The sequence below is a fragment of the Notamacropus eugenii genome, chromosome 2 (assembly GCF_028372415.1).
Source record: "Notamacropus eugenii isolate mMacEug1 chromosome 2, mMacEug1.pri_v2, whole genome shotgun sequence".
NCBI classification, from domain to species: domain Eukaryota; kingdom Metazoa; phylum Chordata; class Mammalia; order Diprotodontia; family Macropodidae; genus Notamacropus; species Notamacropus eugenii.
Window position 1 is genome coordinate 76,662,226 of NC_092873.1, and position 21,453 is coordinate 76,683,678.

General features: G+C 37.5%; 1 protein-coding gene across 3 annotated transcripts in view; it reads left to right on the forward strand.

Moving 5' to 3' along the window:
- Positions 1 to 21,453, forward strand: part of LOC140525563 (uncharacterized) — a 66,338-nt gene that overhangs the window by 44,378 nt on the left and 507 nt on the right. For all 3 annotated transcript variants that reach the window (XM_072641068.1, XM_072641066.1, XM_072641067.1), the window contains 5 exons: positions 7,940 to 7,970; positions 12,355 to 12,443; positions 16,146 to 16,179; positions 17,332 to 17,429; positions 17,730 to 17,763. In XM_072641068.1, the coding sequence (XP_072497169.1) occupies positions 7,940 to 7,970; positions 12,355 to 12,443; positions 16,146 to 16,179; positions 17,332 to 17,429; positions 17,730 to 17,763 (286 nt within the window). The remainder of the gene's footprint in view (positions 1 to 7,939; positions 7,971 to 12,354; positions 12,444 to 16,145; positions 16,180 to 17,331; positions 17,430 to 17,729; positions 17,764 to 21,453) is intronic.

The following is a 21,453-nucleotide window of genomic DNA, read 5'->3' on the forward strand; positions in this document are numbered from 1 at the left end:
TCTCAGCGATCTCATCAGCTCTGAGAGGTTCGATGATCATTTCTATGCAGATGACTACAAGATCTATGTACGTGACTCTAGTTTAGTTTCTCTCCCTGTCCCACATCACCTACTGCCTACTGGACTTGCAGTTGACTTTGAATGAAGGAGGGCTATACAAGGTCACCAGCCTCACTTTCTTCTCCAGAGCAAGTCATGTCATCGTCTTGATGCCATGGTTCTCTTTGAGAATGAAAGACAAACACAACCTGTGAGTGAGTGGCAGCTCCCCTCCCCTCCTCTCCTCTCCTTCCTTGCCTGGGATATTCTGCCCAGGGGAAGGTACATTTTGATTGCCAAAAACTGCCTTTTTTTCTTTGGGTTTACTGCCTAGGTTTCTTTTTCAAACACCAAGCCTTCAATCCAATTCACTCTGGACCTCATAGACTGGACAACAGATCCCTGCCCATCTAGCACAGAGTGAATGTAAATACTAAATAGTAACTGTTTCTCTTTTGCCCAGGAACCCTGAGGGTCTTCCCCTCCCATTTTACTTTTTTTTTCTATTAAAAGAGCCATCCCTTGAGTAACTACTTAAAGAAGCCTATTCATTGAATGGGTGTATTTCACTCAAAGTCAGAATCTGATAAGACCTTAGCTGAAAAGGGCCAGGATTTTCCATTGCATCCTGGGTCATCTCCAGGATTCCTGATGAATATCTGGCCACTGGACCCAGATGGCTCAGGAGAAGAAAGTGAGGTTGGTGTCCTTGCACAGCCCTCCTTCACTCAAATCAAAGTCAACTGCAAGTCATGTCATCATCTTGATGTTATGGTCCTCTTTGAAAATGAAGGACAAACATAACAACCTATTGGACACTCATTTCTTATTCAAGCTCAACATATCCAAAACAGAACTCATCTTTCCTTCCAAACACATCTCTTTCTCTAACTTCTCTATTGAGGGCAGGATCATTCTTTCAACCATCTGGTTTTACAACTCTGGCATTATCCTATATGACTTCCTTCTCCCTCACCTCCATATATATTATCAGTTGTCATTTTTTGTCACATCCATCTCTACATTTCTCAGATCCACCTGCTACTTTCCAATAACATGGTCATGCTCTGATTCAGGTCCTCATCTCTTATCATTGGGACTATTTTGATAGTCTCTTAATTGGTCTTCATTTCTCTCCCTAGGTTTTTCCCTTTCTAATACATGCCCATTACTCCACTGAAATCACTTTAACAGTCATTCATCCAAAAATCACTCATTAAATGTCTCCTATGTTTAATGTACCATGTTTTGGCATTGGAATGAAAAATGAAGAAAGCTTATAAGCATTTTAGAAGCTCAAGCAATTCTGACACTTGCCCTCAAGCCTATGACAATGGAAAATATCTCCCATACTCTTTGTAGAGAGTAATTTAAAGAGATTCCTGGAATTCTCATTAAGTCATGGATGTGACTTTGGCTATGATACCAAACGCTGAGGTGAAAAATGGGGAATTCAAACAATCCCCCAAATAATTCAAGATATTAAGGTGCTTTGGCTTCATGGAGACATAGAAAGTTAAGCTGATGTCATCTAAAAAATGGTGTTCTCCATTGACAATTCTCTTCTGATGTTTTGTTGTAGCCTGGGGTGTGTGTGTGTGTGTGTGTGTGTGTGTGTGTGTGTGTGTGTGTGTGTGTGATAGAAAGAGAGAGAGAGAGAGAGAGAGAGAGATGGAGGGTGGCAGTGGGGATGGGGTGTGGATCTAGGTTCTCCAAAGCTGTATCAGTGAAGTGCAAGCTCTGTCAGGCAGTTTCTTCCAAGCTGAAAAAGTTTCAAGAATGGACGTTAGAGGAGTGACCGAACATTGAATAACTTCAGTTCTCAAAGACTGTCTTTGAGGTATATGAGGTATATCAGAAAGCTTGTAATCTGGTGCCTGCCTTCTCTGGAGTTTTTCCCTCAATAATTTCCTCTATTTCTCTCACCTTAAAACTCTCTTTCACATATCTCCCATTGGCTCCTTATCAGCTCCTTATAGATACATGCCTAGGTCTTGCTCATCCATTAAAAGTCTTTCTTTAACTGCCATCGCTTCATGCTACGATTTTATATCTTTTTTTTTTTTCACAATCACACCCAATAGAGAGGGTTATCTGTACTTATTGTGTCTACTTCCTTACCAAAATTCACTTCTCAATCCCTTGAAATATCAATGCTAAAACATTCAAAGTTATGAAATAGCAGCATATAAGCCACAAACAAGAAATATTTTTCATCTATTTCAACTCAATTTAATTTAACAAATATTCACTGAACTCCTACTATGTGTTAGATGCTATGTGTAGTCAGGGAGATTGTTGAGTAAAATATAATCCATTCCTACCTTCAAGGAGCTTCTAGTAATATTATGTTCTAGGATACTATGTACTAGAATACTAATTCTAGTAATACTATGGCCTAGGGAAAAACTCATATTTCTAGGACTTAGATTGCCTTTTTAGTCCAGAGGTTGTCCCAATATTATCCAACAGTAATCACTGAAGACTTCCTCTTACCTCAGGGAAGTCATCTTATCCCATAGATAAGAATTTGGAATTCTTCCAACATCTGTCTGGAGAATATGCCATTGACCTCCAGCTCAAACTTGGAGAAGTTCCTTTGAGGCCATGCCAACCCCTCCCTATTACGAATGATTTTGGCAAGGGCTTCAAAGAATTTCACTTAACAATAAAGCTCTCTTATTCATCAAGAAACAACTTTCCCTTGCTTTGCCAGCATTTCTGACTACTAGTCTTTATTCCAGTACGAGTCTGTTTACCTTGTGAGCTGCTGTTCCCACACCTGCCCCATGCTTTTTGGAATTTTCGTTATAAACCCTGGTAGCTTTGACTGAGGTCTACTAGAATCATTATCCAACGATGCTTTCAGCTTTAATTCACCAATTCCTGTCCTTTGGCACCATCTACTGGCTGAATTCTGCCTATTGAATGATCTTCCTAGACTTTAGATTTAAAACTACCTAAATAGTATATAGTCTTGGTATAACAGCATATCAATCAAGTTGATTCTGACCAATTGCATTATGTTTTACTCTAATTCTGGTACACTATGTGTAAGTCCTTGAACAGTACGAGCTATGAGCTTCATAGACAACTGTGGATACTGCAGTTGTGCTACAATGATGACCAAGCAAAGGAATCCCAGACCCCCAAACCACAGGCACCTTCCTCTTACCCTTTACTGGTATTTCCCTTGCACTCATTCCAGTCATGGAAACCAGAATCTTCACTCACTATCATGTATATGTGATACATTAGCCAAGGTGCTCTAGTTCTGTTTTATTTAGTTCCTCTAAAAACTTTTCAGAACTATCATTGTGATCAATCATTACTTTTTTAAAAGAAGTTTTATTGATATCCCTTCTTCTAACATCACAGTCATTTCTTGTAACAAATATAGATAAAAATAACAAATATAAGCTGAGTAGAAACTGAGGGTGACATCATATGACAATGTATGTGATCTGTGTTCTCCTGCCTCTCTGCTGAGAGAAAGAAGGAATGTTTCATTGGGAACAAGTGTGGTTTTTACAATTACCGGAGCCTAGTTTCTTTTGAATGTTCTTTTCATTTTCATTGTGTGTATTTTTTTGGTTCTGTATATTTTCCTCTGTACTAGTTTGTACCCCATCTTCCCATATTTCTCTGAATTCCTCATATTCAACATTTCTTCCTACACAATAATGTCCCATTACTTCATGTGCCACAGTTTGTTCAGCCATTCCCCAATTAATCAAATAATCATTCTGAAGGAGCCAAACATTCCTCCTTCTGTCTTTTGTGGACTGCAGTATGTCCCCTGAGGGAAGTTGCCAAAGGGTCAGGCTAGGCATTTAACATCTGTCCTGAAGCAAAGACTTCTTTCTCAGCACAAGGCAACTTCAACCTCCTGATGCCAGTCCAGTTTCCAAACTACAATGTGAAGAATCTCTGGTACAAAGGCAATGCCTTCGCTTTCACCTCAGGCCTTCCATCTTCTGCTGCATCTGTCCCTTAAAGGAGAGAAAGAAGAGACTAAGAGTTGGCAGAGAACTGTTGTGTACAAGGTTCAACTTTAGCCTCCTGCTACTCCCTTCTCCTGCCTCATCTCCACTCTTTGGAAGCAAGAGGAGGAGTGAAGTAGGGTCTCTCATCTGACTGTATCCCTCCCATCTCATGCTGTACTTGCAGTCCCTTCTCCTTGGGAAGAGTGGTATTTTCCACTCAATGACAAATATTCTCACATCTGGTCATACCCTTCACATGAATTCCAATGATTCTGAACCCCTGTAGATCATCGTCCGAACACCATTCTCCACCCCCTTTGCTTGATTCCTTATTCTCATCCCTTTCAAACCTCCCATCCCCAAGTTTCAACTAAATAGCACCTGAGCTTTCTACTGTACCCTCTGGAATGTCTGTTCCATAGGCAACTAACTTCCCTTCATTCTGTTTTTTCTTCTCCCATTGCTTCCATCTACTAGCTTTACTGAAACCTGGCTCCCCCCAGTTGATACAGTTCCCTGCCACCCTTTCCAGTACTTGCTGCACCTTCACTCATTCTTCTCCATTCACTGACTAAAGTGGGAGAATTAGAATACTCCTTGCTGCCCATTGCCACTTCTAGATTCTTCCTCTACCTCTATTACTCAATAATTCCTCCTCCTTTGAGCTTCATTATCTACTACCAAATCATAATCCTGGTGGCTGTTGTTTACAAACTCCCCCACCCCCACCCTAGGTCACTCCCCTTCCTTCCTCAATGAGTTCAATATGGTTTATAATTGTGCTCTCTTCCCCAATTCCTGCCTTCATGCTAGGGGATTTCAACATACAGATTGACTCTCCTAAAGACTCTAACCTCTCAGTTCCAACCTTCTCACTTGCTGTAACCTACTCTTCTAACCCACCTCAATCACACACAAAGATGGACTATACTCTTCATCTTGCCATAAACCATAAATATACTGCATCCATGTTCAAGAATTCCAAAATCTCTTTTTACAGCCATAATCTTTTGTTTTTCATCCTTCCCACTGGGTTCTCCTACAAAACCCTACTTTTCATCCATACCATGACCTTTGATTCCCTTGTAACAGGGGTGGAGAACCTGTAGCCTTGATGCCACATATAGCCCTCTAGGTCCTCAAGTGAGACCTTTGGACTGAATCTAAACTTCACAGAACAAGTCCCCTCAAAAAAAGGATTTGTTCTGTGGCGTTTAGAGTCAGTCAAGCTGCACTTGAGAACCTAGAGGGCCACATGTGACCTCCAGACTGCACCCTTAAACCACAGTTTCCCCCCCCTGCACTAGTCACTCTCTCCTCTTTTCATTGTCCTAACCCCTTAGTGAACCAATTCAATTCTACACTGTCCTCCTGTCTTGAGTCCCTATCCCCTTACCATTTTACCAGTTATGCCCTACCAATGCCACAGCCTTGGATCACTTCTACCATTTGCTGACTTTGCTCCTGAAAAAAACTCTCACCTGATCCTTCCTTTGCCCAATACTATCAGCCTATTTCTCTTCTTCCTTTTGTAGCTAAATTCCTCAAGGCCATCTACATTCAGTGCTTTCACTTTCACTTTTCTCACTCTCTTCTTAACACTTTACAATCTGGCTTTCTAACCTATCATTCCACTGAAACTGCTCTCTCCAAAGTTACTAATGATCCCTTAGTTGCCAAATCCAATGGTCTTTTCTCAGTATTCATTCTCTGACCTCTCTGAAGCTTTTGACACTGTTGATCATATTCTCCTTGATACTCTCTTTTCTCCTTCTATCTATCTAACTACTGCTTCTCAGTCTCTTTTGCTGGATCCTCATTCAGATGACTGAGGTGTCCAGTAGTGTTCTCCGAGGCCCTCTTCTTTCATTTGGTGATCTCATCAGCTCCCATGGATTTAATTACTACCTCTATGCTAATGATTCACAAATTTTGCCTATCCTGCCCCAATCTTTCTTCTGACCTCCAATCTCCTATCTCCAACTGCTTTTTAGACACCTTGAACCATAAACATTTTAGACTAAACTTTAGTCTACAATATTCTTCCCCCTATTACTTTCCTAGTTACTATAGAAGACAGCACTATCCTTTCAGTCTTTCAGGTTCACAACCTAGGAGTCATCCTAGATTTCTCACCATGTCTAAATCCCACCCCTGTAAAATCCAATCTATTGTCAAGATCTGTCAGTTTTACCTTTGCAACATCTCATGAATATGCACTTTTCTCTCTTCTAACATGGTCACCACTCTAGGCAGGCCCTCTTTACCTCATACCTGGATTATTGTAATAATCTGCTGGTGAGTCTGCTTACCTCAAGTCTTTCCCTACTCCAATATATCCTCCATTCAGCTACCAAACATGCTATACTAAATTCTAAACTCCTTGAAGGCAGAGGCTGCGTTTTAACTATCTTTCTATGTTCCTTCCCCTAATATCTTGTCATACTAAGTGTTTAATAAATAATTGAATGATTATCCAGAATGAATGAGTTATCTAGAAAAAAATACACTTATTAAATGACCACTATGTACAAAGAATTAAGCATACATTAAGCAACCATTATGTGTAAGGAATTGAATTAGATACAAATTATATAAAAATAAATTGGTCGCCTTATTGATAGTGTTGTCTGGACTCCTTCTCCGATTGTAAGCATGTTCTTATTTTGTTGTAAGCATTGTAAACATATGTAACCCCCTGTTAGCCCATCTCAGTAATGGGTTCACAGCTCTTTGTAATAGATTGTTTAGTTCTTCTAACTTCTAAGTTCATAAATCTACTTGACTCCTATGACCACTCTCTCATCTCATAATCTCTTCTAAAATCTTCATAATCTCTCTGCAATCTGGCTTCTCACCTCATTATTCAGGTATATAAAGTGCCTGTTTAGCATTTATGTCTCTTTATCCCCTTCCTGCCGTTCTAATCTTCTTATACTTTAAATGAATTCCATGTATTCTACTAGCCAGATTTACTGGTCTCTTCTTCACAAAAGTACCTTTATCTCCCACCTCTGTGCGTTGGCACTGGCTGTCTCTCATCCTGAAATGCCTTTCACTTCACCTCTACGCTCCATCTTTCCTGCATTCTACCTCTAAAGTTTTAATAATATGATTCCAGATTGGTTGGGCACATTAATGTTACTTCAAAGGGTGGTACTACTCCAATCCATAATCAGAGAATGTTTTTTTGGAGGAGTTGCCCAGGGACGTACTGGAGGTACTGGAGCTGTCCTCTACTACAATACCCTTAAATTTCCATATATCGGATGTACGTTAAATGAAGTATTCTTGTTCCTTTCTTCCTCCCCTTCCTCATCAGAACTTCTGTCTTCCAGGTCCATCATCATCTTCACCCACACACTTCACATCCCCATCCTAAACCTCTAACCTGGCTCCACGGAGACAGTGGCAATCTTAGCAGGATAATAATGGGGCTTGAGGAGTAGATCTACAGTTAGTGTCAGGGCTTGAAAATAGAAATACTGACTATTCTCTAATCCTTCAGATTTCTCTAGGGGATCCTACTGACTTATCAGCTACCACCTCACCGCAACTTTTTAACATGAATCTCAAGGTTGATTCAATCTACAGAAGTGAGGCAGAACTGTTCCTCCAGTGCTCTGTTTGCTAGATGTTAGAATCCAAAAATAAAATAAGATCTGGTCCCTACCCTCAAGAATTTTACGATCAAATAGGGGATAAGTGCTAAAAATGTAGTCATGCCATAATAGTAAGAGCACTAGATTCTATGTTAGAAGACCTGGGTTTAAATCCTAATTGTATGACTTCTCTCTGCTCTTTTATGTATTATGGGATAAGATTAGATGATCTCTAAGGTCCATTCCAACTCCAAATCCCATGCTTGGCCAAAAGAAATGATCTATAGCAGGTTCTCCTTTCCTGTCTTTCAGTGAGAAAGTCACTGGAGCAGCAAATGAAAAAGTGAGTAAGACTCTTTCATTTTATTTAACTTTTATCTAGCCAAGGTCAGAAATACTGATGAGATGGAACAATCATTATGGGATAATCTTTCCATTTAGAAGGGATAGGCACCAGAAGACAGGAACATTTACTTTTCACTTTTGAGAACCATTTTAACTCTTTTGATTACATCAAGGAGAAAGCCTTAAACTTAATCATTTTGTGCTTAATCAGTTTTAACATTTAAAAAAGCCCTCAATGGCAACTACCAACACTTTTGATCTTGAGATTAATATAGGACTTTAAGGTTAACAAAACGTTACAAGCATTATTTAATTTCTTTCATACAACAATAGTGTGATACATAATATAAATATTATTATTCTCATTATACAGATGAGGAAACTGGCCTCAGAGAGGTTAAGTAGATGTCTTCAAGATCACACAGTTAGACTGAACATTAAAATATGTGCATACACATACACACTCCTACAAGGCATGTGTATAACGTATATACATACAACATATGTGTTTGTCTATGTATCTATACATACATGAATGGGCAATCTAGCTCCATATGACAGTGCATGTATATAGGTGTGTGTATATGTATATGTATATACATGCTTATGCACATACACATTTAGTAAGCTACTAAATGAAAGAGTACTATGTCACTTTTTTCTGGAACAGGGCACATGTCAAAGTTAACAAATAGTTGGAAAAGTCCTAAATTTGGAATCAAAGAACCAGATTTCAATCTTACCCTGCCACTTAATAATCATAATTTGTTCGTCACTTCACTACCTGTTTCCTTTGCTTTTAAACAGAGAAAATAATAATTCTGCCCTCTTTCTATACTGCCTTCCAGAGTTGTTGTAGAGAAAGAATTTTGTAAATCTTAAGTCCCTATAGAAATGTGATTTATTATCATTATTATTACAGTAGTAGATCCTAACACCACTTTTTTTCATATCAATTAATTTTCCTAGTAAGTGAGCGGTGGTGTAGCCTTGGGGTAAAGGGGAGGAGTTGGCTAGTTGGGTTAAAGAGTAGTGAGGAGCTAGAATGGCACTAGGGGGCAGCAGAACCCAATTCAGGAAACATAAAATCTGAAATTGAGACTCTTAATCCAAAGATTTTCTATGGATTTCATATAGCCTAGTATCAGAAAAGTGCCTGTGAAAGCCTATAAAGGTGGATTAGCTGACTGTGACTGTAATCTTATCCTTAATGGATATTTTGCCAACTAACCAAATCATTGCAGAAATCACCATCCCTTGTGCCCTGTTCTGAACACGGCAAAGTTCATCTATTTAACACCTAACTTTAGAATGAAGTTAAGAGACCTAGGTGTGAATCTCAACTTTATCTTTCAATTTTATTACCATCAGGTTCTTAATCTTTTTTTAAGTCTCAGTTGCCTCAAATCTAAAATAAGGGTTTCGTTAAGGACTAGTCATTAGATGATACCTCAGGTTCATTACAGTTCTAAAATCCTGTAATCCTAGGCTGGAATGTGTGACTTGGTATATTTAGGTGAAAGTTGCAGAGGAAGGCCCAAGAGAGAGTCAGCCTTTAAAAGAAATATCTTATTTCTTTGAACATAAGAAAATTTTATTTCTTTGTTGAATTACTTAATTCTTTTTCAGGAGACTAAAAATGTATTGGTTAAGCCCCATTGTTTTAGAAAGTGATCATTCATTCAACAGCATTCATAACTACTATGGGCCAGGTACTACCCTAGGCACTGGGCATATAAACACAAAACACCCCTTGACCTCAAGAAACTTACCCTTTATTGGAAATTAATGACATGTGCACAGAGAAGTGAATATAAAATCTATATGTATAATAAACATTTGCTAGCAACTATTCCATAAGAAAAAATGAAGAAAAGTAGTGTCTGAATCTTTGGAATTAGGAGGAAAATACATCAAGTATTAAGGGCTCACTTTGCGTAGAGTACTGTAGTAGACTCTTTAGGAGACAAGAAGTTTAGCTAAAATCCTGTGCCTGAATGAAGAAACAAAACTATTGTCTTTTGCAGATTATATGATGGGATACTTAAAGGACCCTAAAGAATCAGCTGAAAAACGAGTGGAAATCATTAACAACTTTAGCAAAGTTGCAAGATATTAAATAAATACACACAAATCACCAGCTTTTCTTAGCAACAAAACCTAAAAGCAAGAGATAGAAAGAGAAATTACATTTAAAATAACTGTAGATAATATAAAATACTTGGGAGTCTACCTGCCAAGACAAACCCAGGAACTATATAAACATAGTTGCAAAACGCTTTTTATACAAATAACGTCAGATCTAAACAATTGGAAAAAATATAAATTGCTCATGGGTAAGCCAACACATTATAATAAAAATGACAATTTTACCTAAATTAATTTACTTTTTCAGTGCCATACCAATCAAACTACCAAAAATTATTTTATAGAGTTAGAAAAAATAATAACAATTCATCTGAAAAAGCAAAGGGTTAAGAATATTAAGGAAATTAATGAAAATAAATGTGAAGGAAGATGGCTTAACTATATCAGATTTCAAGCTCTTTTATAAAGCAGTAATCATCAAAACTATCTGGTACTGGCTAAGAAACAGTGAAATTGATTAGGTACACAATACACAGTAGTCAGTGACCATAGTAATCTAGTGTTTGACTGACAGACCCCAGTTTTGGGTTCAAGAACTCACTCTTTGACAATAACTGCTGGGAAAACAATATTGCAGAAACTAAGTATAGACCAACATCTTATGCTATATACTAAGATAAGGCCAAGATGTATACATAACGGGTGAGACCATAAAATGTGATAATACCATAAGCAAATTAGGAGAGCAAAGAATAGCTTACAAGAATTTATGACCAAGTAGGAAAGATAGAATTATGAGATGTAAAATGGGTAATTTTGATTACATTAAATTAAAAAGATTTTACACAAATAAAATCAAAGCAACCAAGAGTAGAAGGAAAGCAGAAAGGTGGGAAACAATTTTTACAGCAAGTATCTCTGATAAAGACCTAATTTCTCAAATATATAGAGAATTTAGTCAAATTTATAAGAATGTGAGTTATTCCCCAATTGATAAATGGTCAAAGGATATGAACAGGCAAATTTCAGATAAAGAAATCAAAGTTTTCTATAGTCATATAAAAATGTTCTAAATCACTATTGATTACAGAAACGCACATTTGAAATCTCTGATGTCTACTACTTCACACCTATCAGATTAGATAATATGACAGAAAAGAAAAATAATAAATATTGGAGGGGATGTGGGAAAATTCAGATACTAATGCACTGTTATTGGAGTTGTGAACTGATCCAACTATACTGGAGAGTAATCTAGAACCATGCCCAAACGGCTATAAAAATGTGCATACCCTTTGATTCAGCACTACTAGGTCTGTATCCCAAAGATGCCTTTAAAAGGGGCAAAGGAGCTAATCATACAAAAATATTTATAGAAGCTCTTTTTGTGGTGGCAAAGAATTGGCAATTAAGGGGATACCAATCAGTTGGGGAATGGCTGAACAAATTGTGGTATATGATTATAATGGAATACTATTATGCTATAAGAAATGATAAACAGATTGATTTCAGAGACACTTGGAAGGACTTACACAAACTGATGCAAAGTGAAGTGAGGAGAACCAGGAGAACACTGTATAACAATATTTTACAATGATATTACTATTCTCAGCAATATAGTGATCCAAGACAATTCCAAAGGACTCATGATGAAAAATGCTATCCACATCTACAGAAAGAACTGATGGAGTCTGAATGCAAATTGAAGCACACTATTTTTCACTTTTTTTCATTTTTTATTCTTTCACAACATGACTAATATGGAAATATGTTATACATGACTGCAAATATATAACCTATATCAAATTGCTTATTGTCTTAAGGAGGGGGAAGGTGAGAGAAGGGGAAAAAACTTGAAACTCAGTTGTTTTTTTTTTAAAGAATGTTAAAATTGTCTTTACATGTAATTGGAAAAAACTCCCATTTTTAAAAAACTAAATTTCCTCATGAAGTTTAGCATGTACTTATCATGGTGATTTTTAATTTATATTTCAATGGTTTGGATTGGTGCAGTCCAAGAAATGACATGATAGCTTGGGGGAGAATCTTGACAGGAAATATCTGTGCTGATACATGGGTTGGCTAGACCTCCTTTACAGGCACTCTTAAACTACCTGTAGTTATTCATGACCCTCGGATACCTCGGTTGTGGGTTTTTGGGTTTTTTTCATCTATTTAGAAGAGAAATAGATCTTAGTTCTTTTGTAACTCAGTATGAAGATAGATTAGACAATGTGTATGCTATGTATAGACAATAAGTAGACTATGAGTAATATGTGATTATTTTTGCCCAGCTTCCTTCTGCTGAGAAAAAGAGGACTTTGTCAGCACATGATTTGGTGAGATTTGGTCCCAGAACCCTTGTGGGGGCCAGGATAGCAAGGTGAGTATATTTATAGCAATAAAATCATAACAGAGACATATCCCATGACAGCTCCCACAGCTCTGTGCAAATTTCCCCACGAAAATTATATTTACCACAAATCTCTTCCACTTTGCACTTCCTCTGCCTTATCTGTTCTCTTTTATTCATTCATTCATTTAATTTTTTGTGGATGTGTTGCTTTCTTGTTGGATAAAGCATTTTGGTTTGAATATGTAGCACCTGGGCTTTTCCTTAGACATGAGCCCTAGAAAGCTACCGCAAGTTCACAGCACTTTGTAGATCAGCAGCCACCCAAAGCTATAGCTCATGAGGCCCCATTGATACATGTACTTTTAAGAATGAGTCAGAGGATACATTAGTTCAAAGCCAAAGTCATGAAAAATATAGTAAGTAAAGTGACAAGAAAAGATTCTCCCATGGTGTATGCTTTCTTTTTAAAATTTATTTTATTTTGAATTTTTGGAATAAAACAAGCATTTCTGTAAAATAGTATAATTAAATTAAAAAGATGATTGCCCATGAAACTGCAAATCTATTATGTAAAACTTGCTCTCCATTTTAAATATACAAAAGTTATCATGTAAATTTCTTTTTTTCCTTTTTTTCTTCCCTCCTCCGACCCGTCTTAGAGATGGTCACCAATTGCCACAATATGTGTGTATACATACACATGTGTATATATACACACATACACATATGTATGTGTATATGTATACACACATATATGTAAAATTATTCTACACATACTTCTATTTACTAGTTCTTTCTTTAGATGCAGATAGCATCTTTCTTCATATGTTCTTTATAGTTAATTTGGGTATTTGTAATAGTCAGAATAACTTATGTTCTTAAAACAGTATTGATGTTACTGTATACAATGTTCTCTTGGATCTGCTCATTTCACTCTTTGTTATTTCATGCAAGTCTTTCCATGTTTCTCTAAGATCATTGAACTCATCATTTCTTATAGCACAGCAGTATTTCACCATGATCATAGACCATGACTTGTTCAGTCATTCCCCAATTGATGGGCATCCCTGCAATTTCCAGTTCTTTGCCACAATAAAGAGAGCTGCTATACATTTTAGAACATAGAGGTTCTTTTCCTTTTTCCCTAATCATATTTGGAAATAGACCTAGTAATTGGTATTGCTGGGTCAAAGGACATAGGAGGTTTAATAACTCTTCAGGCGATCCATGGATGATTCCACCAACACCAGGTTCCATTTTTTCCATATCCCTTCCAACATTTATCACTTTCCTCTTCAATCATTTTAGCCAATCTGGTAGGTACAAAATGGTATCTCAAAGTTGTTTTAATTTTCATTTCTCTAATCAATAATGATTTAGAGCATTTTATGTGACTATAAATTATTTTGATTTCTTTACTGGAAAACTGCCTGCTCATATCCTTTGATGATTTATCAATTGGGGAGTGGGTATATACTTTCTCAAAGATTATCATACCAGCATTGGGGGATGGTTCAGACACAGAAAATATTTGTAAACAAGAGAATATGGAATTTAGGACTGGATGCTAGACACATGTGGCCAGGGCACATTAATAGAGGAAGTGCATGTGAGGCAAGCACAACTCATACCTCTAATGCTACAGAAAGGTTGGTGTCTTCTGGTGATGCCATTCCCTGTTCTCTTATGGGCATGAAATTGCCCATAAGATTTTGCATTTTTCTACTTGTTTGGGAGTTATCAAATGGTTTTCTACTTCCATCTGCTGGGTCTCAGTTACTTAAATGCTTCAGACCCATCCCTCTACTACCATACACGGTGAGATAGTAGCTAAAATGCCACACCCTAACAAGAGCGAGGTGTATTTGTTTGTGTTGTCAGTGTAATCCCATGGTCTTTCTAGATGTGTATCTAGGAGGGAGGAATGAATAGCTATTTCTGGAGTCTCCACCTTTCTCCAAGGGAAACTGATAGCTACCAGGAAGAGAGTAGGATATATTTGGGGCATGTGGCTGGACACTCTGTTCCACTTTCCTAAATATTAATAGGCTAGAGGAAATAATTTTTAGGATCAAGTTGGGCCAATAGCAAACAGAAATCAAAGTAGTTATTCAGATGAAGACAATACCAGACAACACACAGAATGAATGACCTCTTGCACTGGCAGCAAGATATTTCAATTAAACCAGACAAAGTCCCAGACCTCAAGGAGAAATTTTGATCTCTAGAATGGTAAGTCAGGATAGCTTGATTGAGATACCAGAACCTCTGTGTGGACAAGTCTCTGAAGAGAATCCAGTACCCATAATGTACTCTTTAAAAGCTGGAAACCAGAAAACCAAGCATTGAGTAATCATTCTCCACCAGTGAAGAGGGTCTTATGTAAATGACCTTGAGTCCCTGCACTTTGAGTGCATAGGCTTGAGCTATAAGCTGCTATACCCAGCCAGTCAGCAAGCCAAAGCCTGGAGATACCTCCAAGATCTATTGCTTCTGTGAACCTTCTCCAACTTCTACAGCTGGACTCTCCTCTGAATCTGGGGGAACTATCCTTTTTAATTCTTATTATATCAAATCCCCATCCTTTCAGCCCCGTTTCCCTGGCCATCTGTTGTCCCAGCGAATATTTTTAGAGTTCCACTTTAACAAACTACAAAGGAGCTGGGTTAGGGTGTCGGGAAAGATTGCTTCCAGTGCCCACCCTCCAGTCTCATCATGCCCCTCTTTTTATGCAGATTGCTGCCCCACAACTAGATGGAGAAGCCTCAGAAGGGCTGGCCAACTTTTCACTACTTCCAACAGCAAAGCCACTGTTTTTGTTGTTCACTGACTTTTGGTGATGTATTTTGGCCAGCACAAAAGCTCTCTCATACTTAAAAAGATCTCTCCATAGTTATTCAGATCTATATATTTGGCTCCAACAATTTCTCCTATTTGTCCAATGAATAAAATTTCCCCACACTCCACAATTATGAGATATGTTCAACACAGTTTTTTAAATTATGAGATATATTCAACACAGTTTTTTTAAATGAATGATTTTTTAAATATTGGTATACATGAAATTGTATCATATGACATGAGATGTACTCTAATCCTATACTATTCACCAAATGGCTATATAATTCTCACCATAGTTTTTAGTTAATTATTATCCAAACATATCAAGTATTATTGTACTATAAGTGAGGAAATTGAGACTTAGCAAGGTCAAACAACTTCCCAGAGTTGTTTGTAGCTAATAAATAGTTAATATCAGCTATTTAATATGTAGCTAATAAATATGGGAGCCAGATCTTTTACCTTCAAGTTCAGGGCTCTTTCTACTATGATATGTTAAATTTATAAAACATCTGGCATTCCTCCCTTTCTCATTTTATAGATGAAGAAATTGAGACCTGAAGTAATTAAGTGACTTGTCAATACAGGTAGTAAGTAGACCAATCAGAATTTGAATGCAAGTACTGGGCTCTAAATCCAGTTTTTTCCTCTATGATATGCTACTGCCTCCTGGCATCATCCCTATCCCAAATACCCTTTCTTTGAGCTAGCCTCTATCTCAAAGGCTTATTCACTTCAACTTTTGACTTGATATCAATTTTCACATATCTATATTTATCTGTCTATATAACACATAACATGCATATGTATCATATACACATGTGAACATGTATATGTGTGTATGGATGTTTGTATATGTTTAAAAAACCCTTTTTCCTATTCTTATAGGGAGGAAGACATGGGAACAACTCAAGCCAAGAAAGTAAGTGATAATTTTTAAATACTTCAAGTCTAGGATCTCTTAATTTTTAAATCACTTTTTAAACTAGAAGAGTAGGATGAGGTAAGGAAAGATAAATTAGTTGCTCTTCAGTTTCTGGTATCTAAAGGCAGCAAAATGGAATTAGGATAAAGGAGCATGAGCTCAGGAGGAAAGAAGAAGATTTCATATTCTGATAAACAGAGTTTGCTCACAGTAACTTTGCCCCATTTGGGAAGACACAGAGGCTGCCAACAGCATTGCCCTAGGGCATACTCCCTCCCCAGCCACCATTATTTCCATAGGGGAAATATTATTATAATATTATATTATAATATTATAAATATTATATCATAGTATTTATAATATTATGTTATAATATTATATTATTGTAATATTATCCTGGTGTGGCTTCCTTCAGTTTCAGACAACTTTAAAACCTTATTGTGTTCTGGAATGCATTTTTCCCCCTAGGAGCTATACTCCAGATACAACTATTACCCCACTTTCCCACACACTGCAACATGCCTCAGGTTCAAAAAGCCTCAGTTCCAGTTTGGCTTAGTCCTATCTTATGAACCATTTTATTTTATCCTTGTAAATGACAGACTAACAATCATTCTATTGGTCATCCATGCCTTAGGTGTATGACCTGCCTCTAGCATCCCTGTGCCCTATGCAAGCAACAACCCAGAACCTTGCTCTCCAAGGTCCTGAACTAGGGAGTAAGAATTCACTTATGAAGTGCTTTCCTTACAACACCCTTTGAAGGTAGAAAATGTACAAATATTATTATGCCCATTTCAAAGATGAGGAAACTAAGATACAGAGAGAATATTAGTGCTTACCTTACCTATTTCATAGCATCATTTTAAGGAAATCTCCTTGTAAACTGTCAATCTCTATATAAGGGTTAGCCATTCCAGGTTGCATCTATCTCATTTTTTAACAAGCATTAAAAAAAAATTAATCAATCAAAACAGTTATTTAGCATCAGACACCTCTCCTCATTTAAAAAAATTCTTTTGTTTTTGAAGCTGAATTCGGTCAAATTAGCTGTGCATGTGCACATAACCTCAGTCCAGAGATAGTTTCATTTCTTTTAAAATGCTTAGAATAAGTCAAATTCAAATGATCTAATTGTTATTTTACCAGGAGAAAGAGAATAAGGCTATCATTTTAACTCACAACTTGGTGAGATTCAGCTCAAGAACCATAGTAGGGGCTATAAAAGCATCGGCTGTCATTGAATGGTAAGTAGTTCTTGTCACAAAAATATAAGCAAAAAGCTTCCTAACATATAGAGGGGATACAAAAAAGGATATGATGCAAACTATGCCTTCCTCACCTTAATTGAAACAAGGCATTGTGTCTTGCCAAGCATCTTCCCAATGAACGATTCTAAGAAGGACTCTGAAAGGACATGGTCACATTGTGGAGCTATGCAAGTTATAGGGGTCTGATAAAATCATTTGGTTCTCCTCTTTTTAACATTTTATAATCTCCTGAAAGTACCATAAATTCTAATGTTCTTTCCTGTCCTCTTTGTCCAGGGAAGAGGTGTCTGGATCCCCAAATGAGAAGAAGGTAAGAAACAATGCTAAACAGTTTAGTTTGATTTTCAAACTGGATCTTATGCCCAAAGAAAAGTGTTAAAACATATAGGTTAAGGAAAAAAAATGTTTAGCTGAAATTTAATGTAGTATAATAAATGTACCTTCCTGAAGAGAAAAAAGAGCTCTGTAGCTCTTGTCCCTTTTAAATATTTCTGTTAAGTATGCTGCTCTAATATATTTTCCTCTATGTATGCATGTCCTAGAGATATGGGAGTAGCTACCTTGGGATTTTGTTAAGAGAAGATGGCACCCACCTCTTCATAGAGAAAGAATGGACACAGGTGTAGATTGAGACAGATTACTTTGGCCATGGACAATGTGGGAATTTGTTTTGCTTGACTATATATATTTGTTAAAAGGAATTTTTTAATGTGTATGGGGGGGGGTAGGGTTAGGTAGGGAGAAAAAATAGGTTTTTGTTCATTGGGAATAAATTTAAAAATAAAAACCATATTTTACATAAAGGAGATAAGGTGACCCTCAAAGGCAATAGGTATATGAAAGAGTTGTTGAGTCCTCACCCACTATGGGGTGCTTATTGTGCTGATGGTTGAGTGATTAACAAGTCCATAGAGGGAGACAAGATACTGGGTGGAGAAAGGGCATGGCCTAAGCTGTGATACAGTGATTAATGAGAATGCTACATCATGGTCAAACCATAGAATTTATCAATATCAGCAAATCTGGAAAGAGTCGTGAAAGTGTGGTCAGAGTCCCAGTCAAAGAGGATTGATTGGAGGTTGGCCCATAGTAGGTCTTATAAAGCTTTGGAAGGGAAACAGCATAAAGCCTTAGAAAATGACAATTTATCTCATAGAAAATCTTTGTATTTATGTTCATGTGTGTTTAATGATGGCACCATTGTTAGCCTTGTCACTTCCATACCCAGCTGCATTAGCACAACTTCTCTTCAGACACCAAGTGTCAGGAATGTGCTCAATTAAATTCAGCAAATATTGAATAGGCTCAGGGAAGTATTTGAGGTAATGGGGAGATTGAGTATCATTTATTCTTAGGGCAAGTCCCATTACATGGATCACTACACATTATTTAGTCATACCTAATTGGTTGTATTAATAAAACGTGGTGTGATCGTGGGCCATTGACTAGAATTTGTGAATGCTTTGAGGTTGCACAGGCGTTGTTCTTAAATGGGATTTATTGAGTAGATTAAATATAACCTGTGATTTTGAATGTTGGCATATACACCATGACTAATATATCTTCAAAAGGAGTAGGGGGTAGAGTGTAAAACTTGGGGTAAAGGAGACCTAAATTCAAATCCTTCTTCAGAAACTTTCTAGTAAGTCATTTGACATCTATCTCCCCCAAGGGCAGCTAGGTAGCTCAGTGGATAGAGTGCTGGTCCTAGAATCAGTAATACCTGGGCTCAAATCCAGCCTCAGACACTTACTAGTGGTGTTACCTTGGGCAAGTCACTTTACCCTGTTTGCCTCAGTTTCCTCATTTGTAAAATGAGCTAGAGAAGGGAATGGCAAACCTCTCCAGTATCTTTGACAAGAAAACCCCAAATGGGCTCACAAAGGGTTAGATGAAACTGAAACAAATGAACAACAAAATTACTGGTTACAAAGTGCTTTAATACGTCATCTCATTTGAACCTCACTACAGCCACATGAATATACAGGATAATATCCGTTATCTTAAAGATGCAGAAAGCAAAATGAAAAGATAAGCATGGCAGCATCCACTGGGCACCTTCTTTGGACCGTGAGCATCTAGGTCACAATTCCAGCTTTCTCTGGAAACTTTTCATATTATTCAATCAGCAAACATTCTTTAAATACCTCTTTTGCGCCAAGCATGATACTAGGTGCTAGAGATACAATGACAGAAAAAAAAATCCTTGCCTTCAAGGAGATTATGACTATTGGGGAAGAAAACATGCACCTATATAATAAGGAAAACAGAAATGCATGCAAAACATTTACTGGAGGAGAGGACACAGGTTTGCTAACAATTTGAATGACAGCTTGTTTACAGTAGAAAGATTCCAAAAGACACAGTGGAAGGGTAAAGCAAATGGGGAAGGACACAAAAGGGCTGGTGCTGACACAGATGGACGTACTTATGGGATCATGGAAAGGAGCTGTTGCCTACCCTGTCTACAAGTCAGAAGCACAAAGATACACTAGAAAGCTATAGTGCAATAGATTATTCTACCCTTCACAGTAGGAGACGTCCTGTTGAGTTGAAAGATCCATCCCTGAGGCATACGAGGAAGGTAAGAGGAGAGGGAGATTCCCCTTCAGCAATAGATCAGATGGCCTTGGTCTAAGGCAGCAATCAAGAAAGCCTGGGACCACGATGGCACATTTGAAGTATTATATTAGGGATATGCAATGCATTAACATTTTATGTGAGTTCAAGGTGTTTTAAAATGATGATGCTTGATTGGTTTCTCCAGTCCATTTCAATTCTTATATTTATCAGAAAAGGCCTTTCTGAATGAGATATTAACTCAGTATCTACATTAGAGAAGAGAAAACCTGAAAACCCATCATACACAAAACGAACATAAGCTCTATTACAGTGAGTTCTATTGAAGCATATTCTGCACGATCAATCAAGGTATCAGAAGGCATCCAGGTTCCTTTGCATCTGGTCCAATGGATTACTCAGATACTAAAGGTTCAAACAAACAATCCCTTTATTAAAATCTTCTTCCAATGCTCTCAAGTAGAAGCAGTTCTCAAGATTAAAAAGCAGTTCAAGAAGATAAAAACAAATAAAAACTGTTAGCAAAAAATGGTTCCCTAGTGTATTATGAATCCCAAAATTTCTAAAAGAACTACCCTTTTTATGCTAAGTGCCCAAAGTTTGGTCTCAGATCAACTCACCTGACAGAAAAATTAACTCCAACTACCCTAGATTCGCATCATACCAGGAGATGGGAGGGAGGTTCTATCGTTCTCTAAATTTGCTTCCTCATTGAGGTGGTAGTGTGGCAGGTCTCAAGATGGCTTACGAAGGTGTACTGCTTCCTCCTTTACAAGGACTTCAGGAAGGTTATGGTGGGTAATAAGTGACCAAGGGCTTATCTATTACCTCAGCTTCTAGGGATGCATCTAGTAGAAGAGTCCTGATACCAACCCCAGATACTTTTAAGTAATGTAATTGGTTGACAGAGATGAGAATGAAAGAATTGGAATATTCCTCCATCTACTCAAAATAGACTAATAAATGGTGAATCTTATCTATGATCTCAGGTGCTACAGGGCAATTTGGACTTGGGTAAACATTTATGAAATTTTAGCTGGGATCTAAATCACTTCTCACCAATTTAAGAAAGTGAGAAGGGCTTAAAACCATATCGGTATAATGGATAGTAGCCAATTAACATGGTAGAAGAGGTATGGTTTGTGAGGCTCTTCTTTTGTTTTTGCCCACATAGATAATGTATGTCCACCCATATGGGTCTGTCTAGAGGCAAAGAGGGCAAAATAGTAACTTCTAATGTCTCCTCCTCCCCACTGCTCTCCAAGGAAGACTTTGATTCCTGCCAGGAAGTGAAGAAAGAGGTTAGGGCCAGAGGCTGGACACATTGCTCTCATCAGAGAGAAGGGACACTAGGAGAAAATTATATATTTTCTCCCTTAAATGTTATTCATCTAAAGGATGTAATTTTTAAGTTTAAACT